The sequence below is a fragment of the Drosophila eugracilis genome, unplaced genomic scaffold (genome assembly GCF_018153835.1).
Source record: "Drosophila eugracilis isolate 14026-0451.02 unplaced genomic scaffold, ASM1815383v1 contig_2154, whole genome shotgun sequence".
NCBI classification, from domain to species: Eukaryota; Metazoa; Arthropoda; class Insecta; order Diptera; family Drosophilidae; genus Drosophila; species Drosophila eugracilis.
In genome coordinates this window covers 4,995,151-5,022,948 of record NW_024573038.1, presented here as the reverse complement: position 1 = coordinate 5,022,948, position 27,798 = coordinate 4,995,151, and the positions used below count along the sequence as shown (strand labels likewise).

General features: G+C 39.7%; 7 protein-coding genes across 9 annotated transcripts; 4 read left to right on the top strand and 3 right to left on the bottom strand.

Moving 5' to 3' along the window:
• Positions 1–497: 497 nt before the first annotated feature.
• LOC108114029 (translation initiation factor IF-2) lies at positions 498–1,693 on the top strand. Its single transcript, XM_017224776.1, has 2 exons — positions 498–576; positions 794–1,693. Exons 1-2 carry the CDS (start codon positions 574–576, stop codon positions 1,577–1,579), a joined length of 789 nt encoding a protein of 262 aa, XP_017080265.1. The 5' UTR covers positions 498–573; the 3' UTR covers positions 1,580–1,693.
• A 7,194-nt stretch (positions 1,694–8,887) lies between these two features.
• On the bottom strand, positions 8,888–17,939 carry LOC108114660 (multiple inositol polyphosphate phosphatase 1). Of its 2 annotated transcripts, none has more exons than XM_017225738.1 (6): positions 17,832–17,939; positions 11,011–11,272; positions 10,298–10,534; positions 9,986–10,227; positions 9,852–9,924; positions 8,888–9,781 (listed from the first exon to the last, which is right to left on the bottom strand). In XM_017225738.1, exons 2-6 carry the CDS (start codon positions 11,266–11,268, stop codon positions 9,185–9,187), a joined length of 1,407 nt encoding a protein of 468 aa, XP_017081227.1. In that variant the 5' UTR covers positions 11,269–11,272; positions 17,832–17,939; the 3' UTR covers positions 8,888–9,184. The 2 variants fall into 2 exon arrangements, with proteins under 2 accessions (XP_017081227.1, XP_017081228.1); XM_017225739.1 differs by lacking the exon at positions 17,832–17,939 and adding an exon at positions 12,920–13,028.
• On the top strand, positions 11,323–12,705 carry LOC108114661 (cytochrome b-c1 complex subunit 10). Its single transcript, XM_017225740.1, has 2 exons — positions 11,323–12,307; positions 12,441–12,705. Exons 1-2 carry the CDS (start codon positions 12,228–12,230, stop codon positions 12,580–12,582), a joined length of 222 nt encoding a protein of 73 aa, XP_017081229.1. The 5' UTR covers positions 11,323–12,227; the 3' UTR covers positions 12,583–12,705.
• Positions 17,940–19,391: 1,452 nt separating the features above from the next.
• Positions 19,392–20,741, top strand: LOC108114613 (endothelial differentiation-related factor 1 homolog). The gene is given in 4 exon segments (XM_017225675.2): positions 19,392–19,502; positions 19,616–19,739; positions 19,969–20,129; positions 20,421–20,741. Coding segments are annotated over 3 exon segments (567 nt in total). The 5' UTR covers positions 19,392–19,502; the 3' UTR covers positions 20,703–20,741.
• A 551-nt stretch (positions 20,742–21,292) lies between these two features.
• Positions 21,293–25,366, bottom strand: LOC108114612 (nuclear RNA export factor 2). 2 transcript variants are annotated; one of them, XM_017225673.2, is made up of 8 exons: positions 25,293–25,366; positions 24,824–25,114; positions 24,299–24,754; positions 24,110–24,247; positions 23,903–24,049; positions 23,718–23,819; positions 22,522–23,655; positions 21,293–22,451 (listed from the first exon to the last, which is right to left on the bottom strand). In XM_017225673.2, exons 1-8 carry the CDS (start codon positions 25,302–25,304, stop codon positions 22,146–22,148), a joined length of 2,586 nt encoding a protein of 861 aa, XP_017081162.2. In that variant the 5' UTR covers positions 25,305–25,366; the 3' UTR covers positions 21,293–22,145. The 2 variants fall into 2 exon arrangements, with proteins under 2 accessions (XP_017081162.2, XP_017081163.2); XM_017225674.2 differs by having other exon boundaries at positions 25,342–25,356.
• A 142-nt stretch (positions 25,367–25,508) lies between these two features.
• On the bottom strand, positions 25,509–26,399 carry LOC108114698 (survival motor neuron protein). Its single transcript, XM_017225794.1, has one exon. It carries the CDS (start codon positions 26,281–26,283, stop codon positions 25,597–25,599), a length of 687 nt encoding a protein of 228 aa, XP_017081283.1. The 5' UTR covers positions 26,284–26,399; the 3' UTR covers positions 25,509–25,596.
• A 193-nt stretch (positions 26,400–26,592) lies between these two features.
• LOC108114696 (26S proteasome non-ATPase regulatory subunit 8) lies at positions 26,593–27,583 on the top strand. The gene has a single exon (XM_017225793.2). It carries the CDS (start codon positions 26,689–26,691, stop codon positions 27,481–27,483), a length of 795 nt encoding a protein of 264 aa, XP_017081282.1. The 5' UTR covers positions 26,593–26,688; the 3' UTR covers positions 27,484–27,583.
• Positions 27,584–27,798: the final 215 nt, after the last annotated feature.

Below are 27,798 nucleotides of genomic sequence, written 5' to 3'. Positions count from 1 at the left end.
AATAAATAATTTCCGCAACAAGTTCTGATGACAATTTCATTGGCTCTGACAGCTACGGTTGGGGTTTATTTTCCATGTAATACGCATTTAAATTATGTTAATTATTCATGGGCACGTAATTAGCTGTGAGAAAAGCGCAAAAACAGAACAGAACCCTAACTGCGCGATTTTGAAGAGCCCTCAAAGAGTACTTCCGTACATTTCAACGGACTGGCAAATTAACACCTCAAAATATATATTTAGAGCTAGGAAAAGAGAGAGAAAACTTTATAAAAATAAAAGAAAAAACTGTTAGGCTGAAAGGTCAAGCCGTCGAACGAGGGCCAAAAGCTGGGCCACTTGACATTGTCCAAAGCAAAACTGAAGCAAGGCGAAGCCCCTAAGAAGAGCACTCCACACTCAAGTGCCACCATTTGTTGCTGCCTCTTTTCAGTTTTGTTTCTCCTAATTATTTATGGCCGAGCTCGTTTTTGGCTATAAATTGAGCAGCTGGCCGTTGGCAAATCATCAATCAGCTCAGGCAACTTTCAATTGCAAGACGCAAATCGTAAACCCAAAAAGCAAACTTGAAAAATGGTGAGTCGTCTAGGATTTGGTTTCGTTTTTGCAAAGGATTAAGAAAAATACAATTATAAAAAAAGTTAATTGAGATAAAATATGGACTTGGAAATACACAAAACATTTCTATCGGCAATTTTTCCAAATGAAATTTAATAAAAATAACACGAAAATTATATCATTATAAGCCACAGCACAGGACTTTAGTACTTACCCTCATATTTATCCTTTCTAGAAAATCTTCTCGCTCGGTGGTGTCCTTACCCTGTCGGCCGTGGCCAGTGTGGCTTTGGGTGCTCCTCAATTCGAGTCCCGCCTGCGCCGGGATGTCTCGGAACTAGTGGAACCGGCTAATGTGGAGTATCTGCCGCCCTCGGTCACCGAGGCTGCTCTCCTGAATGCTGAGCCCGTGGAGGCTGAGGTTCAAGCCGATCCTTCTGCCGTGGAAGCCGATCCTTCTGCCGTGGAAGCCGATCCCGAGGGAACTGTCCTGGGTGATGAGGGCTACGAGTACCGCACTGTGCGCCGTCTGAAGCTGCGCCACCGCAACCGCCGGGATGTGTCCCACTTGCAGCCAGCTAGGCAGTATCTGCCACCCAGCAAGGCCTACTTGCCGCCAGCCCAGGAGGTTCAAGCTGCTCCGGAAGCCCCAGCTGCCGCTCCACCTACCGATGACACCGAGGAGGTGGTGTCCGCCGCCGAGCCAAAGGTGAACAGGGAGTACCTCCCTCCCACTGAAGCTGCTCCTGCTGCTGAGGAAACCACCGAGGCAGCTGCTCCCGAGGAGCCAGCCGATGTCCGTGTGGTGGATGTGCCCACAGTCTCCGGGCAACTGCTGCAGGATGGTTATCACTACCAGCAGCCGGCAGAGATGCCCGCCGAGCTGAAGGAAGCCGCTCCGGAGTATCTGCCCCCAGTTGGCGGCGAGGAGATCATAGTAGAGGGTCCAGCTGGAGGCGAGAGCGCTGTCCTGGCTAGCGATGGCTACCAGTACCGCGCCATCAGGCGTTACAGATTTTAAATTTCTCAATTTGCCAGCGATTTGCTAACCTTTTTTAACACCTTTTAATTGTTGTTGTTTTTTAATTGGTCTAAATAAAATGATTTTTTGAGCAGTAAATTAAACTGAGTTTAATTTATGGTATTATACGCGTGTTTATCATTTATAAGAACACTTAAACTTAATGCACTTAACAAATACTATTTACAATTTTTTTTTCACTTTTTTAAATACTGAAAAGGGGCACTGCCTATGTACAATATTTGAAAATCACATAGAAGGGCGGTAAATTTCTGGTATATTTTTTGCAAAATGTATATACTAAATTTATATACCACATTTAATTTACATAAATGTAACATATCTTAAGCAATTTTAAGCCATTGAAGCGCACCACTAACTGGAAGTTATATCATATTCTACTCTTTGGGCAACATGTGATCCGGGCGAATCTTTGCTGACCACGGCAGAGTCTTCTGTTATTAATTGTTTAAATGATCTAAATCAGGCGTGCTCGCTTGTTTACTATCACAAATACAAGTAAACGTGGACATACATATGTACATATTAAGTGACGCTTTTGTGTTAGTTTACAGCTATGCAAAAGTACGGGGCAGTTTAAGGAAAAAAGCAAAAACAAAATAATATTGCAGTTGGTAACAGAGTAAGGTGGAAAGAGGAAAACGAAAAGTTGTTAGTGGAATAGCGCCGCGAGCGCTCGAAGCTTGTGGGCCCATAGCAGCGAGCATTTATAAAAACAAATGAGCACCGAAGCATAGGTTTTGAACAACTCAGATATATGTACACATGTATGTATGTATGTATGCATGTAAGTACATATGTATGTCTAAATGTAAGTACATACATATTTATATTCACTAAAAACAATTTCGTTTTCTTATAAAATAACATTTTTTAAAAGCTAAAAATAAAAGTGAGATACGAAAAAAGTTAAAACCTTCCTATGACTTTCCTCATTCCTGATTCTTCGCCATAGTAAAAAGTTGAAAATGATGAAAACGATGTTTCAGTTAATTAATTTATTATGCATGCATATTAAGTACCCAATGATGCAGCAAAATAATGCGATTTAAAAGGGCAAACAAAGCAGGGAGAATGGAAGAGGAAGCTTTGCATTTCACTGCAATTTATTTTCACTTTTTCCATAAGAAGCTAAACTATTTTTTATGCAAATTTCAATCAATAATAAAGATTAATACATTTAGCAAACACCAGCTTAAACTGAATTAAACCACACTTAGACTTTTGCATTGAAGAAATCCTGGAGATTTACTTGATTAAGGAATTTCTAGAACCGTTAGTTGCAAAGTCTTATTTATTTATATAATTAAAGTCAACAAGCATATTGACTACCTGTCCCAAAGCAAACATAACATTACGTACACGGCCCGTGTGGCTTTGAGTTGGCTTAACATGGTACACTTCAGCCTTGTTTAGTGTCAATAAAAGGGCTTTTATATGGGAGTCGGCAATTAGCTGAATTTATGTGCCCAATGCCTCTTGGCAGCTGTGCTCCCCTTTGAAGCCCTTCGATATGAAAATCATTGCAGGATTTTATATTCATGTTCGTCGTGCCGCATCCTGTCACACGCCCACTGGGTTGTCATGGACGCCTTTGGATCTTAATTAATGCACTTGCGCGTTAACTCAACTCAATGAAAGTGGGCGAGAAGGAATGGGTATGCCGGAAAATCTTCCACAAGAGGAGCACAGCATTAAGTGCTCACTCAAGTTAAATTACTTTGACTGGCGATAGCGGCGGCAGCAGGAAGGAAAAGCGCAGATAATGACCAGCTCGTCATTTTTACACACTCACTCTTCACTGGCCATCGCCATCGCCATCGCCATCACCATTTCCATTCGCCATTCTTCATTTTTCATTTTTCCTTTTAAATTATGAAATCAATTGTACGAAATTCAATTAAAATTGTTGCACTTTTCGCTGCAGAGACACTGGGAAAGGCGAGTCGAAGTCGAGGAAATCTCAATTACATTCCAACATCTGTCCAAATATGATAAGCCCGTACCAACATTATTTTCCGCATGTTTATTTTAGGTCCAAAAGGCCCCAGGGATTCGCAAACGAAGGGCTTGGACGGAGCTGCCTGTGACAGCCCGCTTATTGCATATTATATTGAGAGGACAGCGGCACAGAAATCAGGATTCAGGAGTCAGGAATCTGCCAACAGGAGCAACAAGCCAAGCAACAAGCGGCTACAATCGTTTTGAGTGCCCGCCCGGAAGGAAGGACATTTGTGTTTGTGAGAAGGAATAACAAAACCATCAAGTAGGGACAGCCAAGACATGTGGAGTGGGCTATGTGTGTATTCGAGTTTTTGGGTTAAAGTGACGCCAGTGATGGGAAATCCTGCTTAACAAAATGGCAAACATATTTCGGAAAACGATTTGCTACAAATTCCATGGAGTTGGCAGTTTTTTATAGAAATCGATGGGGCCATCATCATCACACACTGAGATCAAATTGTTATACCTTCGATCAAGTAATCTTAGAAATACACAGGTAAATAATCTAAGTAATACACATAATAATAAGCTACTGCTTAGCTTCTCTTTTTATAAGAAAGGTACTACATTTTGTAGTTTAAAAACAATGAATTGGTTAAGTGGTAACTCTAACTAAGCTCTAAAGCTAAGTTTAAGATTCAAAATTCACTTCCTCTCAAGGATCTAGCAAGCTTATATTGAATTTTATTTTGGGGAAATGCTAGAAAAATTAGTTTTTTTAAGAAAATATATTGTGCTGGTCTTTAAACTTTTATCAACTTTTGAATCCAACTTTTATTACTCTTTAAAGTCCGTTCATGCAAGTTCACTACCATAAAACTTACAAAATACAACATTTAATTATTATAAACTTAAGCAATGGATGATTTTACTACATTTTTATTTCCAGAAAATAGAGAAGCCATCACTATTATTAAGTAACATCAAGAAGATATATCCAGCTGGGCTAAGGTGGGTATTACTTTTATCGTTGCCTTTGAAAGTTTTTCAACTCTGGTTGAAATTCCACACCTTAACCTGGGACAAATCAAATTGGCCTTCGGCAAGTCAATTTCGTTGGCAGAAAGCCGGCACTGTAAGTGACAGTCTCGCCCTGTGAAATGTTATTAAAAATTATTATGCATATTTATAAATTTAATTTGTGCATTACAGCGCTTTCTGACAGATAACACGGAGTATGTGCGGCAGGCAAGGGCAGGAATCACTGCAGGCCATTCGAGTTGAGCTCGTAAATGGCAGAGAAAAAATTCATACCACTACAGGCTGCGTATGCAGGATATTCCATTTTTGATGTCCTTCACTTCCTTTCCCTTTTCCCTCTCCCTATATTTTGCTCTCTCTCCCTGCGGTGCACATTTCATACACGCTTTGTCTTTCAAGCGGCGAGTATAAAAAACAAAGGATGCCAGGATACGAGATACTTTCACACAGACGGTCGCCTGTCAAGTGCCGCGTTTAACGGTCGTCGAGGTGGCATCCTTAACCAAAGGATGTGACGTTTCGCCGGAGGTTTCCCAGTGATGCACAGCGGTGGGATGTTCGGTTTTTGGGGGTACCACACTCGTCCTTAATCAATGTCTTCAGCTAATTGAGTGCTAAAAATAAAATTAAAATGAAATGTCTTCTTTTGTCAACTTTGCGTAGGCCTCTAAATTTATGAACACAATTTGTTAGCCTTTTAATATTAATTGTGGATAATTTAGGGAAGGCAGGTAGACAAGCACGGAACGGTTTTGTGCTTAAGTTAAATGATAAAACATAATTAAATATGCAAATAATTTAAATATTCTTATAAAAACGAAGTTTTACTTACCAAGAATGTTAAATTGTGTTCCAGCCTTTTTTGTTTAGAATTTTAGTATTTAAAAAAGAAGTGCGCTAAATCTCTCTTATTATTTATATACTAAATTTAAATACTATATATAATTTTAATTTCTATTTTAAACCCTTCGCTAAATTTGCAACATTTTAGAGCCACTCAAGCGCAAACTAACTGGAGCTTATCTCATTTTCTACTCTTTGAGCAACATTTGATCCGGGTTAATCTTTGCTGTCCACGGCAGGGTCTCAACTATTCCTAGACGGACCCGAACCCAAACTTCCATCAGGAACTCGTTAATGGCCACTCATTTGTGTGTCAGTGAGCTATGAATAAGCAATTCCCAGCTTCGGTCCATCTGTCCGCAGCTGGAGATGAAAGTTTTGTGGCCTCTGGTCAGATTCCGACCAGCAGCAACAGGCAACTCGAACCAAAGGGTTTTCACTCTTCTACGTATGTCTATGTGTGTGTTACCCGAGAAGCAGGATATCCAAGCCAGGGAGCTTTGAAGTGCGGCAGGTAATTGGTTAATTATTAGGCCTTGTTTGCTACTCCAGCTCCCAAGCCCCTGGGGCCACGCTGCACAGCAGGAAGGCACTGAAATGCCAGGATAAAATTTAATGGGTAGCCGTCCGGTCGGATTACACAATTGGTCAACTAGCAGTTATGGACACCACACATTTTCACATCACTAATAAGAGACTTTTCCACTTCGTTCACTTTATGGCCTGTAGGAAATGCTTCCGTCAGTATGGCTTTACACTATCTTTTCTTGCGAGTGTTTACTATTTTGTACGTTGATTAACATTTTCTTAGGTATTTATTTATATATTTTTTAGATCATAGAATTTACATTTCTATGCTATTTATTTCTATTAAATCTTTGTAAGCATATTATAACCTAAGTAAAACTGTAAGGATATTCAAAGTCCTCCTCGATACTCTTCAGCAACATGATTATTGCTGCATTTGCAAGTCGAGCTCAGCTGTGGGGACAATGCCAAAAATGAGAACGAAGCCAACATTGCTGGTAATCATTTTTCACTGCAACTTTTCATTTTCATTTTCCACAAGCACACACACACACACGCAGAGAAAAGCCACACACACACACCTGACTATATGCCTTGCTCTTGACTTTTTCGTTAGAAAATTAATAGCCTGACCAAAGAAATTCTTGTAATTTTTGTTCGGTTTTTATACTGCTGAGAGAGTGTCCATTTTGGGTCGCTATCAAAGACATTTTCTTCTGTGTTTGCTTAACTTTTTTGTAGTTTATGTTTGCCTTGGCCATTTTAATTAAGTCAAAGTGTTTGCTTTACACACAAAAACTCTTCATAATAAAGAAAAACATATAACGCACGGGCAAAAAATAAAAACATTCCTGAGTAAATATTTTTGTTTGTGAAATATTTCTGGCTTATGCACTCAGCTCGATGCAATCTGGATTTTTGCTGCCGTTTAATCTCCATCTCTCAATTGTCAGATCGATTTATTATTATTTAATAATTATGCCGAACGAATGAATACTTAATGAGTGGGAAAATTAATCAGGCTTCACAAGTTCACTTGCTTTATTATATTTTAAAATATAGTTATTTTCTGTTTTTCTCTGTTAAGCCAAGAGGAATATCAAGGAAACCTTCAGCTTAATTTATTGATGAACTTGCCTTTAAAGTAATGAAAATTAGTAATTTAGACAAATCCCTAGTATCTTCCTATTGGATAGATTCAAACAGCGAACCTAAAATATCATCGAAGAGGGAGGAAGAAGGGAAAGTGGCATAAAAACACGTACGCCGAAGCTCTCAGTCAGGTGAACTACAAGGACACTCAACTAGCTGGGGCAGACGGTGGGCGAGGTTTTTCGGCAGGACCTCAAAGGTGGGTGGGGTAAAAAGCCGTCAGTTGGGCGGGCCATGACAACGCCCAAAGGACCAAAAAGACGGCCGGTCTAAGGCTTGCGAGCGAGCGAAATAAAAAACGCATATTGCGTGAATTTCGATGTCAAAGGCGAAGGCAGGTCACAAAGTCGGCTTTTGGATTCGGATTCGCAGGCAGCCAGGACCAAAATCGTTGGGCCAGGAGATCCTGAGAGTCAGGTGCGTGTGCGGCACTTATGAGTGGCACTTAGTCTGGCCTAATACCCATCATTAGAGCATTTAACAGGAAACACGTGACGCTGCATAGCAGCCAACCTGCCCCTTCCATTACATTTCACCTCATCTGACTCCGAAAAAAGGTGAAACAGTGGCAGCGGTTGGAAAAGGGCATGGGTGTGGCCCTTTAAACAGGGGCCTACGGATTTCACACCCGAAAAGGATTTGTCAAAGCTGGCTTTTCAAGTTAGGGGGGATTCTCCTTCAGGCCTGAAACAGTGGTCGTAGATGCCGCACAGATTCCGTTCAGGAAATGTAATTAATTTCAAATTTCTTAGTTGTTTTAATCCAGGGATAAGATAACTTTTTGCAGGATTATTAATTAATCTGATGTGTTATTTTTATTTCACTAATTTTAAACCTATGTATTTCATTCTTGGGCTACTAGCCTTAGGGAAGTCCTTTTAAGAAGCATTTATTTTAACCCATATATAGGAAAATACTTTGCTTAACAGTTTTTAAGTTTTTGATCAAACTGGACATGAATATAGAACTTTATATTCAGTAGCTTAAATACTTTATTTATAACTTTTTTATAAAACAGAGGTTAAATCAGAGGGGTAGAAGGAAACTGACTTGATACGTAAACATTTCTTTTATTAAAAGTTCTTAGAGACCAATATCTGAAGTTCATGTACAATAGGCCTACCGGAGAGCTGATTTTCGAGATCAAAATTGAAAATTAAACACAAATTCGTACATCAACATGAAGGTTGTGCAGTAGGAAATATCATGGGGAAACTTTTAATAAATGCAAAGAACAATATTGAGTCAAACTAGCTGACTTACCCTACACAGGAAATAACGCTTATTATAGAAGATAACTTCAGATTAATCGACAAATATGGAAATTTAAATAGGAACCAAAACAGCGCACAAACAGATGGCGCCAGTAAAAGTATACGGTAACATCTGTTGTTAACATACATAGTTACTTAGACATTAGTTAACAGAGTAACTGCTACATTACAGTCGCGGCACCAAACATTAGTCTATCTTACACTTCACAAGCTGCTAAAGCTGTACTATAGGTAACAGCAAATTTTTTTGTTTTAAATAAAAAAATCTGAAGTTTTGAAGTTCTTATTAAAAGGAATAAATGTTTCTTCGTATTTTTAAATGTAAATAAACCCACTAGATTTCTTTATTGTAACCTATTTTTCAGACATTTTAAATTCAAGCAGTTAATATAGCGCCACCTGGCGCTTGCTTGCTTGCATTAAGAATTTTACATATATTCTACACACTGCTTGCTTAACATGCAGAAATTTTCTTGGCGCCATTAAGTAAAAATTCAAACCGAAATCATATTTTAAATACTCATTTTATTTAGTTAATATAAAGCTATTTCTGACTGCAGCGCTGTGAACGTTCGTTAAGCTTCTAGAAAAATCGTTAAAATGAATATTCAGTGTCCGGGAGTGTGTTTGTTTTGGGTGTTTCTTTTCGACTGTGGGAAGTTTTGTGCTTTTTTTGCTGGATTAAAAGTAGAAAATCTTAATCGAAAAATACTTGACTGACATCCGCCTCGGCAAGGCGATCCTACATTTTGGTACGAACTTTGTACATTACAAATTAAGAACTATTTTAATCGAAAGATAGTTAGTGCATTAAGTAGACGAGGATGGCGGCGAGCGCGGTGGCCAGAAGTCCAGGTACTCCGGCTCCCAGCGACGGTGCACCGCCTGCCCGGCAGTAGTATTCGCCGCACTCCGCGTCCGCAATTTCCCTGTACTTCTCGAGGACATCGGACCACTTGCACAGTCCTACGCTGCACCAGTCCAGTTGAACGGCCTGCTGGTTCAGGAAGAAGACAACCTTCTCGCGATCCAACTGCGTCGGACAATCGTACTTCACAGCCACGAAATTGGAGGCGAACGGATCGATCAGGCTGGCCTTCCAACGCCTGCTGGTCATACTATCGTAGTTATCTGCTCTCAGTTTGATGTCGTCCTTTTGAATCCCCAGGGCAGTGAGCAGTGTCAAAAGGCCAGTGGAGTGGCCAAAGTGAGCCACCACATGGGGCGACACCGGGTTGTTCAAGTGGATCAGTAGATCCTGTACCAGTCGGCAGTTGAGGTTTGCGTTTTCGGGAAATCCATAGCCCGATCCATAGTAGTACTTCAGATCCTCCAGATACTCGAAGACAGTTATTTGTTCCGGCAGGAAGGCTCCGCACCACACACTGTTCCGGTCCACCTGTAGATTTTTTCCAGAAAATTTACATTTTTACAACATTAAACCAGAATCCCTTCTATAAACTACTTACGTTCCATGCCTGCTCATAACGACACATATCGTACATAAGCTTGATGTCCTCCTCCTCCACGGTATAAAGGAAACTGTGGGGAAATAACGGATTAAACAAATCCATTAAGAATCTTGGTATTACCCTTAACTTACCCCAACCGAGTGGAGATGTCCACCAAGGTGTCGTTATAAAGCTTAGACTGATGGAACTTCTGGTATTCAGAGCCCTCGCCCTTGTAGTTTACATTCTTAAAGGACGAGCAATAGTCATAGGGACGGAGCAGCAGATCCTGCTGGGGAATCTCGACGGGATGGGCGGAGTTCTGCGATCCGAAAAGACCCTCGGCGAAGGCTTTGAAACTTTCCGTGGTGCGCTGGGTGTCCGTGTGACGGAACTGGTTAGAGTATAGGAAAAATATCAACATATATCCTGTCTTTCTTTAAGCCTTCGTTATCAAACCCTACCTGGTAATAAGTATCGTTGTAAGTTGGGGTCAGGACACTGGGATAGTACCGCTGATACAGCTTGGCTGTTCCCCTGAGATCCTCGTAACCCTGGGCAGTCAGGTACTCTTCCATGTCGGGCGTTATGCTGCTGTTCCACTTCCACATCTTAATGGCGAGTAAGTCCGTCTGGCACAGGGCATCCGTTTCCGGCTTTGTCTTGGCCACTTGATAGTTACTTACGATGAGATCGCGTAGCTGAAAATAAAATGTAAATATTAATGTAATTTTATTGAATCTCACTAATGAATATATTCCTCCAACAAGCTGTAATAAATTTACTTCTACCCTTACTGAATACAAATGATATATTTGTTAATAATAAATAATGTCGCTATGCTGAACAGCTTTGGCTCATATTTGTTTGTAATAAAACGCTTCCTAAATGAGCCGCTTGTCTATGAATTAATGGCTGTTTTGTAATGAAAATAGTCGTTAAATATTCGAATTCGTTTGGAAGAATTTATAGATTTTACACTCCTTAAAGTTAAATAAACAGAGAATTTCACATTAAAAATATTTCAAAGTAATGTTATTGGTTCAAAGTTTAGTTAAATTTTAAATGTTTTGTCACAAAAGGCTAAAATATCTTATTTAAGATTTGAGTTAGTTTGTTTCCAAACTTTAAAATAAAAAAATCGAACTTATAATTCATATCTTAAAATCAAACTCACCTCGGCCACCCTGGACGCCTTGTTGATCATGCTCTTCTTGGGCAACCTCGTGCCGTGCCTGTGGAAGATCCACATCTTCTGGGGCTGACAATCCGGCACCAGGTACTGCTTGTCAATGTCCGTGCCCTTGACGATCTGATAGGCGGTCTTCGAGGAGAATTGGCGGGTCTGGAGGCGGGAGTTGTCCTTGCTGAAGCAGTAGTCATCGCCTTGGGCGATGGCCACCAGTGGCAGCAGCATGAAAATCAGCAGGCGCATAGCTCTGGGGAAATTCAGATGGAAAATTTCGAGATAGTCAGTCAGCTGGGAGGCGGTCAAAAAGGGTTGTTCGAACATTTAACTGGCCCAGCCTTTCGGTTGGGCGCATATCCTTGAACTGTCGTCCTGTCCAACTGGCAGTGGCTGCCCTAATGGACACGACGAGTGTCATACGTGGAAGCCACCTGGAAGCCACCCACCTCAGACAGCGGAAAGGTGTGGCATTTAAATTGCTTCGCTGGCGTCTGGCAAGGAGCTTGGCAAGACAATATGGGAGGGGCCCCACAGAATCGAATCGAATGGAAATCCAGTCGGAGTTCGGAGGAAATGCCAGCACACACGCACCCACACTCGGAAAAATCTTAACCCTTTTGGGTTAGATTGTCATAATATAATTTTAATACCACGAAAAGATGATTTTGAAGATGCATTTCGAAATGACTAAACTAGAATTTAGATCTAATATTTAGTTATTTATAAATTGATTTTTCTAAAAATATGTTCCTTTTTTCTCAGTGCACTAAGACGAAGCTAAAAACTAACCTAACTCTGGCCCTGAAAATTAGGCTAATGATTTTCGGTTGGCCCCGCTGACAAATTGCTGCAGTTCTAGTTCTCCACGTGGCTTTTAGTCATCAGCCCCAAGTCCATCAAGCCACCTCCAACCCTTGTCTTCACCTTCACACTCCTTCCTCAATTAGGTCAGGCCAACAAGTTGGGATTGCTCATAGATTGCTCATAAAAGATTGTAATGTTTCAATTTAATGCCCGCATCCGACATTGATTAATCAATCGCCCTTTCCTATCTAAGGAAATTTCGATGGCTATACAATGGCTCATTAGAAGCTTGTAACATGAGCTGTTAGTAATAATCTGATTTCTGAGTGACAAGCTGGCCGGACAAATTACTTCCAAAATTCAATTTCAAAGAAAGTAACATTTAGAATATAAAAATCAAAATGAGTTTGAAAAAGAAAGTATGCGGTCTATGGTGCAAACACAAGCCTACGGATAACCAAAAGGCATTGGCTAAAGCTTTGTGAGTTTCAAGTTACAGTTACCCTCTAAAGGATGTAATTAAGCCACAGATGCGTTGTAGAGTGGCCAGATCTAATTAAAATTCACCATATCTGTTTCTAATTATACACTATAACGCCCTCTACTGTCCACAGTATGCCATCAGCGGCCACCTTTGGACTGGCTGCCGCCTTGGCTGTTGTTTATTATACCGATTGGAAAGTAATTGCCGGATGGATACCCCTCTACAATACCAAATTTCCCAAACCCGAAGACCCCAAAAAGAAAACGAAATAAGATATAAGTGCAGCACAGGCTGCATTACATATTCTTGGTCTTTGTGGTTGATCCAAATGAAACTTTTGAAGATCGTGCCTTCGGTGGAAATCTATACAAATAAATGTTTTTACTGCTATTCAATATTTTCTATGTTTAGTATTTTTCCTGACTTTTGCGGTTTAATGTTGCTTATATTTCGGAAATGCATTTGGTGGAACACGCTTCCAAACAAAATAAATGCCTGTCAAAACACACAAGTCGAAAGAACAACAAATAAATTGTTGCCACAGCCGCCAGAAATAGATGAACCGAAAATCCCCCAAAAAGCTCCTTAATCCAAAAAAAATCTACGTACATCTTAGAAACATATTTGGGGGTTTTCTGTTTACAGTTTCGCCCTCATCGGTCGCTGGTGAATGCAGTTGGGCAACCTGTTGCACGGATGGCATGGAAAATAAATAAATATTTTCGATTTGGGATACTGGATACTGGAACACAGGGAGAAAAATGTGTTGAAATATGATTTTAAAATTTATAATAAAGTTATATTGATTTTAAAATGAATTAAATCAAAAATATACAGCTTACTTTACATTCTATCAGTAGATTTAAAATAATTTAAGGAAATATTAATAAATTATGGAACTATTTTTTACTTAACTTTAACTTAACTTGAATTTTCTATCCTCCGCTTTTCAACACCCCAAATAATGCTCTAATTATTAGAAATTCTAGAGACTCATAAAAATTCCACATACCTTAAAATATTTCCCAGAATATGAAAGTACACCCTACTAATACCATTATTAATTTTTCTTTCTGTGCATCTGTGACGTCAGTGCCATAGCATTGACAGCTGCAATTAGCTTGTGAAATTTCCAATTACACATCCCATGTGCGGAAGGCCAAAAAGCGATCTGACACACGCATCTAATTTTGCTGCCTCCACTGCCATCTTTGCATTTTCAAGTGCAAATAATTGCCTCAGATCTCACAGAGATCGGTTCGGTTGCACTTTTCTAGAGCTCCAGAGACTCTCGATATTATATGTTACGATCCGATCTGGGATCTGTGGACCCCCTCCTTAGGCACTCCCCTAATCAATTGAATGCCCCTCCTTTGTTTTGCATTCTCGGGCCCATTCTCCCAGCCATCGGCATTTTTCTAGTTTTGTGTTTTCTCAATGCGAAATTAAAATTCCAATTTGGCTGCCATCTCGTGTTTATTTAGCTGGCTTTTATGAACTGGGGAGGAAAATTGCTCTAGCTTTTAACCCACTCCACCCTCGCGTCATTTGTAAAACAGATTCGCCAACTTGGAAAACTAATTTAATCTGTGAATAATATTTATTTCGTATCATATTTGCTTGAATTTCAAATAAAAGAGCGTTCGTGACATTTGGCTAATTTGCCTGATTGTTTGGCTATATGCAACGCCTCTTTTAGTGCACAAAAAAAAAACAAAATGATTATTTTTAGTTTTATATTTTAACACACGGAATAAATTGCTTCGGTTTCCTGTCGATTAAATTCAAAACATGCAAAATAAACAGAAATTTTGTTTAGATTTTCAAGACCTTTTTTGGGATATATTTTCAAAATCATTATAAGTTAAGGTATAAAGTATTCTTCCCTAATAATTTTAAACAAAAATTTAAATGATCTTCAAAAACATTTATCAAAATTTGTTTCGGTGTACCCTTTTTTCCTTTCAATAAATTCTTAGTTTTTATATTTCTAAGAGATCTGCCCTCGTGCCGGTTTCATTTGCGGGTTTCGGTTTTTTTAGAGCATAGCATAAATCAAAACCAGAAATTTATTTTCAGTTGCTGTTTTTCCCGCTGTTTCCACTTTGCCTAATTTATAGATATGTTTTTCTTTTTTGGGCAGTCAAACAACAAAAGTCATTGCCACTGAACCACAAAGACCAATTCATCATTTCCACCAATTGATTGTTGAAGCCCACAAAACTGATCGAACGAAGATCGTTGAACTTTTACCGGGTGGAAATTAAATAATTTCGATTACGAAACAATTCGAAAATGTAGAACAGAGTGAGTGGCGCAGAAACTTGCATCAATTGCTGGCCAAGTTAATTGACTGCACACGCAAACAGCTGGCCAGAGATTTTTCGAGCGTTTTGTTAGCGATTTTCACAGCTTCCCGCGAATATGGCTGTTGAAAGTACATAAAGTATTTAAAAAAAAAAAGAGAATTCTAAAAATCAAAGTTCCGCAACTACTGTGCATATTAATTAGCATATGTGTGGAAATGAGTGGCGGGAGGAGAGCGAATGCCAGGTCGACCAATTATCATAATGATGCTCAAGCGCAATTCACTTAAGATCCCCGACACGTCCCCGGATAATGGCGCATATATATCATGCACACCATATAAACCGAGATATTACACAGTCGTTTGGATATATAGTCGTACATATATATGTATTTATGGCGAGTCTTGGGCGTTCCGGTCGCCCATGTCCATGTTCCGAGCTCAACATAAAACATTGGGACATAGGCCAGATAAGGGCAAGAGAAAGACAAGGCCGCCATCTAGTTAATATGCAGACATCGAATTCCTCCGGGAAACCGGCGTTTGGATCCCCGGATAATTCAACTAGGCCTGCCTTGGAGAATCTTTAATTAAAAGCGATACCCGAAAATTGCCTGGGAACATTAAGTATTTAATTTATCACCACTGAGCCCCCCACCCCGACCCAAAGGCGACCTTCTCCATTACAAGTCGAATAGATGATGGGATCTTGTCTGGTCTGTGTTGTGTTTTGTTTTTGTTGTTTTGTTGGAAAATATATTTTAAAATATGCCGCCTGCTTGACCTCAGCGTGACAAGTGAGAACCGCGGTGGGGGGATAGAAGACGTCTTGGAATTTTGAAAGAGTTCCCAAAAGTATTTTTGGGATAGTTCTTTGGCAGGCCGAAACGAATAGCTGACGTAGCTCGAAAATAGAATTTCTTCATTTCTAATGATATAATAAGTAATGCCCATTAAAAATCGAAAAAAGAACTATTTTCGTCCACAAACAAGGAAGCCAAAGGAATCGAATGGAAAGTGTTTCGGTTAAGGTTAAGTGAGCAACGGCGAATGCCAAAATGCTTTTGGCAACGTGTCAAGAGTGAAACGCTTTTTGACAAATTCTGCAATTTATTTGAGGCGAGTGGGAAAATTCCCGAGAGCAAGTGATCGTGAGAAGCATTCTATCTCTGAGTGTAAATATTGCCAATAAAAACTACACTATGTAATACTTCTAAAAGTTACGTTGCAAGGCTTAGTAAACAAAACATCTGAAAATTATGCAACTTAGTTAAAGTGATTAAAAGGGAAACTTATTGCTTGGATTTTTCAAGAGCAAACAAAGAGCATAAAACTGAGATAGCCCGGAAATCGTTAAAGAATATAAACACATGCCTGAAATAAAATGTAAGGAATATATATGTATCTACCTCTGATTTTGTTAAGCCAATTTAAAATATCGTTCTTAGCTAAAAGTTTTTTTATAGCTTTTATAGATACAATTGATTTATGGCTATGATATGGCTGGGTAATATGTAGGATTATTTGAAATATTTTATTAGCCTACCAATTCTTTGATTGTCCAAAAAAGTTTTAATCTAACTTAAAACAAGGTAGAACATGGAACAACCACGGAAAACTCTTAGTAATTACCCCTTGAAAGGGCCATGAATTTACCTACAACTTGTGCAATTTGGGAAAATTATTTTCAAGGGAGGGCAGATGGAAAACGAGCCCTATGGAAACCAGAAAACGAATTTTCCAAGAGCAAGTGATCGCAACAGAGAGTGGGAGTAAGAAAAATGTAAAGAGAAAAAACAAGTTCGAGTCAATGTTCGTTGGTCCAAAAACCGGTTTCTCGGCCAAATGTTTGTTTTTTGCCTAGGTAGTTGGCCCACATAATGGGCCGAGACTCACCCACACCCCTCAGGTAGCAAATGACCAAGTATTTAAGCCGTCAACATATTCGGCCAGCAAAAACATAAGGGAATTCCGAATTATTTCCTAGGAGTCTCAACCCTAGATATTCGAGATTCGTATATATGAGTAAGAGGGTCCTAAAATAAATTAAATATTTAATGTGACCCCAAGGGTAGGTGGAAAGGGAAGCATGAGCTTAAGCATGGCGTGTCCAAGTGGGAGTCGCGTGCCCCGGGGGCGACTAATAAATCTGGTTATTCCCCAAAGGAGTTGGGACTGGCAACCAAAAGGACCAACGACAAGACACTTGTGTAAACTATTTGTTTACGTAATTTACTTATCTTTGTCCTCTTAGCCATTTTAATTGCACGAACTTAGATTAATCTCCGTGCTCCGGAGACTTAATTATTTTAAGCGCGTTTTTAAAACGCGTGCAAAACGCACTCGGCTCATTTGAATCACTCAGGTGATGCAAACGGCTGCCAGCTGCTAATTTGATTGCTCAGCCAACGAAACGCGATTTGGCCACGAATTCTGGCACAAAAAGATTTGATTTCAGCCTAGAACGTTGAACCTATCATAGGGTTAGCTACACTGAAAATAAATGAGTGTAAAGTGTTCTGTCGATCGACAAATTGTGACGAATAGTGTTGTTGGATACCTAATAAAAGAGATATTTAACATTTATAACTCATTTTAGTATAATGTTTTGTATGCTATAACTTTTTCTCAGTGTTTTTCAGTTCCCAGGCGAATAGAAAATAAAGTCACACGCTGCGTGGAAATGGAGACCGAAAAAATAAGAAAACAAGCAAAAGCAAATTCGTTCCCAAAACTGATTAATGTAGCCACCTCAAGTTTCCAGCCGTTTTCATTCATATGCAAAATGTCGAATGGTAACAATTTAATACTATATTATTTCGCTGAGCTCATCACGAAATCAACCAAAAACAAATTCAAAACTACGTTATTTGTTTAGCCATTTGTTATACAACAATTATAGATGACCGCCCAAACAGGTTCCCCAAGCAAATTCCATCTACAAAACCTATGACGACGGATAACGAAAATATTCACAAACCGCAGGTGCAACTTGGGAATAGCTGGGAATGATAGATACGAGTGCAGTGTCTAATGGTTCAATTAGTGCTATGTAGATAATTGCCACTGCCAAAATGATCGCGTGAATTTCTTTGCGCAATTTACATATGTGATTTTTTTCAAATGATGATACTTAATGCCTCATAAATTGTGCTGATGAATTATGCTTGAATTTAAATTTAGCATAATTTATTGACATACACACACACGCACCTATTTGGGTAATTTAAATGCACTGGATAAACAATTTAAGTTCGGCAGTTGTTCTTAACCGATTTAAGCGATTTTAAACGCCTACGAAAACGCGACCGCAGCGCTGAAAGTTCGAAATGGAACTGAAAATCGCGTCTAAACCGCCTTCACAAGTGGCCTCTCAATGCTCTTCTCTCGTTCTCTCTCTATATTGAATCTTACTCTCCCGCTCTCTCCCTCTTTCTCTCAGGAAACAATTAGGCGATGGCGATAAGAGATTACTATTTGTAAACATTTTGTATAGGTGAGAAGCCTCAGGTGAGATGAAGATAATAACTGAAGATAACACAAGTTAAATGATTTTTTCAAAATTTTGAAAGCTGTACTTCACAAATGGGAATGTCCAAATACACTTCACTCGCTTGCGTTATAAACTTTGAATAAATGTGTTTATTTTTTCAATTTACAGCTATAAAAAAATTAACATACTAGTTAAAGAGATACAATTATGTATGCTCTTAACAGCAAATAAATACATACAAAATACATATTAATTTTGATTATTTTTAGCGCATTTGCTTTGCTGTTGAAAAAACTTTAGTACGATTGCAAAATAGAGTACTTAAACCGTAGCTTCTTTATATTGGACAACAGCTGACCACCAAAGTCCAACTTCGTTGCAACAGACGTTCAAGTTTACTACCCTGGCGTCACTAATCACATTTGCCTGATAACAACAAAATCTACGAGGAACCAATGATCCTTAGTATAGATTTCGCTAGAAATATCATCGAACTTTTCCTTACAGGAGATAAGTTAATGGCCCAGAACTCTGACAATCTGTGTTTTATTTAAAGATTACTGGCCAAATATTGATAAGATGATGACATTCTCAAGTGTCGCCGATCCATTATTGGCATTTAAACGCCTTAGACGTAACTATGATGTTAGACAAGAAGTTGTTTGCGTCACATCTGAAGGGCTTAAACAATTAAAAACATTGGGTATTACGAATAGTATAAACTTTAAAGAAAGCCGTTAACACCTGCCAATAAGTGTCCAATTACTGGAAATTTACAAGAAAAGACTTTGGCATTATCAAATGGCTCTTACTATTATAACACTATTTGGCTTAGTATTAATACTTTTTTTATATTATCAAGTAAACAAAGTCAACAAGATAGTGTAAATAGTTCAGAAACTAGAAGAAAAATTTAAAAGATTTTTTGAAAAAAATTTTTTGGCATATGTTTTATTACAATATGTTTTTGTATTTTTTGTTTTCGCGGGCTTTTTGTTTTTTACCTATTATTTATTTACCTATTAATTCGATACATAAATGTTCAGGAACAGGAAGTAAAAATAAATTTATCCAACTATTTTTGTAGTCTTATTACTGACAGCGCTAATTTTCATGTTTACGTATTTTTCTATTTTAAATTAAATTAAATTTAATTAATATATTAAATATTTAAAAAAAAACACGAAAGATTTAAAATAGTATTTGTAAAAGCTTTTTAGATATACGCGGTATTCGTTTTTAGGTCGTGTAGTATTTTTTCTCGCTACCGGCGCGGGGTCACACTTTATTTAGAGTGACCGTACCAGGACGATAATAATTCGAAGATAGTTCTGGAATTTCGTAGATTTAATTAATAATAAAAGCCTAATAAGCAAAGCAAAGTAGCCAATGTAAGTCCCCTCCAAGTTGCCAGTGTGCGAGACAAACGATTCGTCAGGGTTCACTCATTATTTTCGTTTTTCCGACTCCCCACAAATCGGTGCTATACGAAACTTCCAAAAAGATGTCGGACTGGGACTCTGTGACCGTTCTGCGGAAGAAGGCACCCAAATCGTCTACTCTGAAGACGGAATCGGCAGTTAACCAAGCGCGCCGTCAGGGAGTCGCTGTGGACACCCAACAGAAATGTGAGTGTCGGTTCTATTGACACCCCCAACACATTCCCATGCATTCGAAAAGTGACCCCCTTCGCGAGCACACCACTGTCTAACCTACAATCACCTCCTGCTGCATTGCGTGGCATTTGATTTGTTATTTGTGTCATTGGATCCGCTGATTTCACCACTGCAAGCTAACCTTTCATGGGGCTTTTGTAAATCCCCTCTATTAATACCTGGTTTTTACCATATCGTTTAGATGGTGCTGGCACCAACAAGCAGCATGTAACCACCAAAAACACTGCCAAACTGGATCGCGAAACCGAGGAGCTGCGCCACGACAAGATTCCCCTCGATGTGGGCAAGCTCATTCAGCAGGGTCGCCAAACAAAGGGCCTGAGCCAGAAGGACCTTGCAACTGTAGGTTTTAAAAACACTTTTATTGCTATTTATTTAAGGATATTATGGATTTTTCTTCTGTATATTATAACACAACAAAATCAAAATTTAAAATCCCGAACTTATAGTAACGTTATGCTATAGGAAACATTCGTACTCTAGTAGAGTTGTTCAAACATGGACAAACTAAAACATGAACATATTAGTATTAAAAAAATTTTAAGGAAATCCTTATCCTAATTGGTTATTTGCTCAAAAAAACCCTTAAAATGTTTTAAGCCCCTTCTATTAATTGTGCTTAATCCTTGACAGAAAATTTGCGAAAAGCAGCAGGTCGTGACCGATTACGAGGCTGGGCGCGGTATCCCGAATAACTTGATCTTGGGAAAGATGGAGCGCGTTCTGGGCATGAAGCTGCGCGGCAAGGAGCGCGGCCAACCAATAGCGCCTCCCGGTAAGAAGTGAGACGATGCTGCCGCGTCCGCTGCTAGTGGTGCTCATCCTACGACCACCTCAGCACGCAGCGCCCGTCAACAGAACCATCAACAACCGGATTCTGGCGGCTGGAGCACTGTAAGCGGCAGACGCAAATGAAGCATTATCGGGAGGCTGAAGACCCAAATCAAATCGGATCATACAGCAGCAGCTGCAGGCGCAGCAAACACACCAAACACACCACTATGAGCGCCAATTTCGCAATCGTTTGTCTAAGCCAAGAAGTTTAGCGGGATTCGCAGAGCTTGCCACTTGTCAATCTTTTTACCGATAAATTAACCATTGTAATTTCCCAAAATACATACACTCACACACAAAATGCACACAAGCCGGATACGGAAACGAGGACGGACGTGAAACGCAACAGACTTATCTGATATTAACGCGCTCATAGATGGGACATGTGTTATTCATTCATATTGGCATTAGAGTTTGTTTTGAAACTTGATATAAGTTATGGAATTAAAACCAAGACATGATAAGCATGGAAAAACACTCGAATTTCTTTCAATCTTCTTATCATCTATCATCAGCCATACTCAAAATTTGCATGAACAACTCATTACCATTCAGCTATAAAACACATTAAATGATATATGCAAATTCTTAGAGCTTAGTCGGACTTTCCCTCTATTTTTTAAATTATCGTGTAAGGGTCTAGAACTGTGCGTTTACAAATGCATTATACATATTATACAAAAACAACAACATTTGCTAAATGTATTTAGAAACATTTTCTAGTCTACAAAGTATTTAAATATTTAAGCGATGGCATTTTCTCGATGTTTATTTATTTCCCACTGCCCAAACCTCATTCCTCCGCAGATAAATATTAAAAACCGGAGATACATATACGATAAAACTCCCATACGTGTGCAGAAAAGAGATAACTTTTTGCCCATAAATAACTCGTAATTATCTAATAAATGTTTTCGGCCATCTAAACTACATTTTAATGGTAATCCAAGGAAGTTTTATTGGGACTTCGACATTGAATTGATTTAGAACATTTGTTTCACTAATGGCTTTACTTTAAAATTTGTTTGTTTTTTAATATTTCTACGTGGTAAGGATAAAAGATGAAAATATCTTCCCTACGACTAAGAATCTTGAACTGAAATACAGAGAAACCGGTTTCTGCTTTGAGGTGCCATGAGAGCATATTAACAAACAATTTTAGAAGAATTCAAGAGAAGGACAATCACCAAACCTTTCAATAAACATTTAGTTTCACAAATGCAAAACTACTTAAGGAATAATTTTAGCACTCAAGATTAGAGTAATAAGGTCCACATGCAATTTATCAAAACCGTTATTGTTCTCAATATTTTCCTTACGCTTATACAATTAGTTTTTCTTTTAAAGATATAAGCATTTTGATGGGTTAATTTAGTTTTAGGTTTTGAAATTACTTTAAACACCGATCAATATCATTTTGTTAAGTCATCACAATGCCTTCTACAACTGCAATAAGTAGAAGAGCTCATCGTTTTTAATATCTACTAAAAGTATTTGTTTTTTTTAATAAATTATTATTATTCTCTAAGAAAAGGCTAAGTCAGGGATCTCATGGTCTGCATTTTTTTTTATGAACAGCTTTAGTGCTCTCTCAAAGTCCCACTCGGCTTGCTCAACAATCGATGTGCACCAAGGGGAAGTAAGCCCGGTTACCTCTTGAAATAAAAGTAGTTTGTGGTCCTTCACATCCAGAGAATCCTCTTCCACCGGGCGTTCACTCGAATCCGGATAACTTACACTGAAGGCTTTCCGAATCATATTTTTTGAAGGATTTAAAATGTTTAGACGTTCGTTTGTGATTTTTAAGCGGCGAGCTCTTTTACCTAAGCCCTATAAAATGTTAAATGGAAATTATTTTTTCATAAAAACATTTTAAAATACCCTGTATTATATAACTCACCAGGCCCTCTTCCTCGAACTTGATCACGAAATGCCGACTAAAACCCAGGTAGACATCGCCAATGGATGATCTGTTTGACTGGCCGTTCATTTTGAGCGAAGTCTCATCGCGCAGCAAACCAGTCACGTATATTACTGCCATTTTTCCATCGTAATGCATTACGTCTGTCTGAAGGGAGTGGAAGTCATGGGTGACTCTTGGCAGTTGCAATAGCATTTCAACGATCTCATCGGAACCAACGTACACATTACTAGACGCTCTCGATATCTCCTTGTCGTGAAGATTTCTCGAGTGCCTCTTGTAATGTGATATTCGTTGTACCATATGGCGAGTTTGGTGATTCTGGACAATAGTGTAGTTACAAGTTAAGGTGAAAAGCGAGTCCTCAGAGTAATACTTGTACAGATTGATTCGAAACTCATCATTTTCAAACTCCCGTAGATAGTTTTTGAGAAACACCTCGCCTACCAACTCGTAGGCACCTATGTCACAAAGGAAATTCTTCTGAACCGACTGTCCGGGTCTCGTCTGCAGATCCACGCCATCTAAGGTTGTCAATTGCGGAAATATCTGCACGACCGCCCGAACATACTCGCTGGGAAGGCTGTAGTTACGGCAAAGTTGATTTCCGTGGAGTACGAGGGATTTAAGTGGCAGCTCGCCTAGACACGAGATCGACGACAGGTCATGCACCCAATTGTGACTCAGATCCACGGCACGTAGACAACCCATTAACCGAAGGGCACGAGCACCTTCCAAAAACAAGATTTTATTGCGGCACAATCGAATCTCCGAGCAGGTTGTCATGAATTGCCTCGACGCCACCGATAGTACTTGAGTCAAAATCTTTGGCGAGCTTAATGACACCACCACGTCTTTTAGACTCTCATTGGACTGAAAATGTTCAAGATTGAGCAATCTGTTCTGAGGCAAATAGCATTGCTTGACAGCTATCCTTATGCACTTCTCTGGATCAACATGATGCTGTTTAAAGGTGCACACGTTCATCCTTAAATAGTAGTGAAACTTCCGTCCGTCGTTCGGTATACTCATCTCCAGGTTGCAATTATTCACCAGGTGTGCAATCTGGTCGAAACAATTGCGTATGAGAAAAACATGATCCGTTCCTATATACTATTTTATATGGAATCGAAATGTTAGCCAGAATACGAAGAAAATAAGATTGACATACTCACCTTGTAGTAGCAGGGATAAAACTCACTTAGAGACGGATCCAGACTTATAAAGAAAAAGTCAAAGAACACCTCCTGGCTGAATTCGTGATTGGGATCGGGTATCTATTAAGAGTAAATTACATGCGTTAGTTATCTTAATCAAAAGGTAGGGGTTGGCGGATTTGGTCATTCTTAGGTAAACTTACAATAAAAGCATGCCAGTCCTGGCTGTTTTCAAACTCGGGCACTTTCCACTTCGTATTTAAGTCGAGACGCGATCCGTCAGTCTCCAAATCGATTTCTCCATCCAGCGGTGAAAAGGTCTTGTGAAGCATATTAAAAGGTTTTCCATCCTGAATAGTAGCTTGGTATCAATTATCAAGAATGAAAACCTGCTTTAACTTTGCACTTACCACCAACTTGAAGTTGTTCTCCAACAACCTTATGTTACCCGGAAAGTGACTACTTTTAACTATAGGATTATTCGCCAAGAGGAGTTCTCTGGCCCGGAATTGTTCCAGAGCGCGACACAATCGTTCGGCGGATTTTATCTAAAAATAATAGTTATACAAGTCTCAAAACTCCACGACGCTTCAGCTTACCTTGTTGCCCCTTAAGTCGAGTAAGGCGTAATCAACATTGGCGAAAAGAGTCAAGGGTCTAATATTTCGGATGCTGTTGTTAGACAATATGAATCCATTCAACCGGAAGCGTTCTGTATCGTTGTTGTGTATCACCTGGCACACGTTCCTCAGTATGCTCACATTCCCTAGGCTTACCACGATGTTCTTGAACTCTGAATGGGCACCGAAATTGTTTAAGTCGAGCAGGCCGTCCACGCCGTCCTTTTGGACAAGACTTTTCATCAACCTTGTTACTACCCGGGCTATGAGGAACAAAGGCGATATTTGGTTCATCTTGTACTGGGCTACACCCAGTTGGACACTAATCGGAATAGAGGCACCGCTATCCAGACTGATGGTCAATCGCTGATTGAAGAGATTGTCAATGGCCGCCTTGCAGTTTCTAGCTAAAAGAGTATCAGCCTTTTTTCCTCGCTGGAAATCATGATATATGTACATATTTATGTTTTAATATCAATAGGGTATACAGATTATGGTACCCACCTGGTAGAACACTGGAAAAAAGTCTGCTCCATCTACCGCCTGGTATAAAGCCTCCAAGATCATTTGTTGCGGATGCGCCAAGTAAAACAACTGACCGCCATGGTGCACGGTAATTTCGTTCCAATGGCAACCCAGAACACGATCTCCGTAGCTATTACAGTTTTTGAAGACCGTGGCATCAGGATAGTCCAAATGGATGGGAGCCGATCCATCGCCAAAGTCGAGGACTTGTATTTGGGCTGGCATTGCAATCGTAGAATATATTGCTTTTATGTATTTCAAATCGTTCACCTGTCAAAAAAATTAACTGTAAATGGTAGTGTTGGAAAGATTCGGAGATAGGTTTTTTTTTTCAAAGAAATTATAATATTTAAAGTTGTATAAAAGACTTTTTTAAACAACACATTTCAACACATCACATATGTGTGTATACATGTGATGATGCATATGTTTGTATATATGTACGTACATATGCTAGCATCCTCCCGAATATCAGGAAATCCCCATATAATACGCACCAAAAAAATACAATCTCTCACTTCAAGGTTCGTCAGGAAACTGACGCTCTTAAGTGACTATATTGGGCTGGGAGTAAAAATTCTGCTTGCCTCAGCATTTTTTCTACTAAGCAACTGAAACCCGACCCTTCACTGACTCGATTAAAACCGGGGAAAACGCTAATGACTCCTTAACATAAACAATTTTTAATCATTTCGTTTTCTTAATGGCTACAAGTCTTCATTAAAGATGTTTAGATGAGATGAGATATGGAATTACTTCTTGGGTGTCTTTTTCTTGGCGCTGTTGCTGGTACTGGCCTCCTTCTTTCCTTGGTAGAGACCCGTATAATAGCCAGACATATACCAGGCGGTGAGCATGGCCACGAAGTCCTGCTCGGCGCCATCACCCTGTCCAGCAATCATAGGTGGTACCGGTGGCATGGGTGGCATGACCAGACCCCCAGAAATCCTACCCTTTCCGCGTGACTTGGGAGTCTTTGCATCACCAGCAGCGGCGTTAGATGCTCCTGGGCGTCCCGACTGATCGCCCTCTTCCTTCTTGGCGACGAGAAACTGCTCTCGACGCACCCGCTTGCCCCAGGTGGGAAGCAAGTCCATAAGCAGCACCTCTTGCTCGTTCTCGTAGCCCAAATAGCGAATAACGCAGGTGCCTTTCTCCTCGTTAATCGAGACCACGGCGCCCTCGTAGTCCAGACCGTCTACATAGGTAGCCCGGGCATAGTCTCCCACCTTGAAGGACACGGGCTCCGGACTGATAGCTCCACCAGTGGCCGAATCTTCGCAAACTTCTTCATCGGCGGCTGCGTTTTCCTCCTCACGCTTGTTTGTGGAATCGGCCAAGCGGCGGGCCAGTGCCTCTCGCGCCAATCCAACAGACTCGTCGTACGTTTTTACCAGTAGGGAGTCATCCCATACGGTGGTGTTAACCTCTTCGGTCATCTTCGGGGCTATTCAATTAGGTATCACGTTTCCGAAAGGATGAATACAAATTCGTTTTTTTGTGTTAAATTTCCCGAGTGTTGGAAATCGCAGGAAAAGCTTCTGCACTGCACACCTCTGATATGAAAATATCGTCTAGATATGGACAAAATATTTCGTGAATGTTATTTGAAGTTTGTAAGGACCTCTTAAGTTCGAGATCAAATACACATTTAGAAGTGTTCGAATACACACATAAATTATTTTAATTAATCTTTACCATTTTTCATTTCATAAAGAATCAAAAAAATCGATAGACACGCAACATCGATTGTCGACTCAATGAAAAAAACCATCTTTAATAAAAAGCGAAAATCATCATCTGCATCAATTTTCAATCCGCATAAAACTGAAAGAAAGTAAAGAATGGCCGCCGTGGAAGCGCTTTACAAGGAACTAACTGCCGAGTGGGGGAAGCGGCCACCAAACACAGGTAAATGCGGCCAGCTGCTGGATCAATTAAAAGTGGCGCTGGTGAAGATGGCCTTCCTGCCTACGGACGGAAACGACGCTCAGAGCTCCAAGAAGCAACTAATTCTGGCCCGAAGTGTTCTCGAAATTGCCGTGGAGCATAGCGTGCTCAGCAAGGATCTGCTCGCCTTCGAGCGCTACATGGCTCAACTAAAGTGCTACTACTACGACTACGCCAAGATTATCGGCGAATCGGAGAGCAAGTACAAGCTGCTGGGTCTTAATCTGCTCTACCTGCTTTCCGGAAATCGAGTCTCAGACTTCCACACGGAACTGGAACTGCTCTCCGTGGATGTCATTCAGCACAACCAGTTCATCCGTCCGATCCTGGCTTTAGAACAGTACATAATGGAAGGACGTTACAACAAAATCTTTCAAGCAAAGTCGACAGTGCCCGCCGAGGTGTATAGCTACTTCATGGATCTGCTAGTTGAGACCGTGCGTGACGAGATCGGTGCTTGTATCGAAAAGTCATACGACAAGATCTCCGCCAAGGATGCGGCTAAGCGGCTCAATCTGCGTGTCCCCGACGAGATCAAGACGTTCGGCGAGAAAAGGCAGTGGAAACTAGAGGCCAACGGCGACTATAGCTTCACGGACCGCAGCGTCAAGCCGAAGGAGCTACTTCCTTCCGAGGAACTGGCCGAGCAGGTGCTCAGCTACGCCCGGGACCTCGAGATGATAGTTTAAGTCTAATGCAGCCCGTAATAAAGGTTAAGAAAAAAGTTCTAGTATGCTGGATTTAATTTTTATAAAATGTACCTATAATAAAAAAAAAATAATAATTCTATGATAGTCATTTTCTTTCCTTACAATCAAATGTCAAATAAAATTACCGCTGGTTATTTAACCATTTATTAATTTTCTTATTAACAAATATTTATTTTTGTTTTGAGTACATCTTTCTTAAGTATTTTTCATAACTTCTTTTTACTGTCAAAGTGAACTGACTATTCATAAATGTATATATATATATATATATATATATAGTCAATTAAATGATTT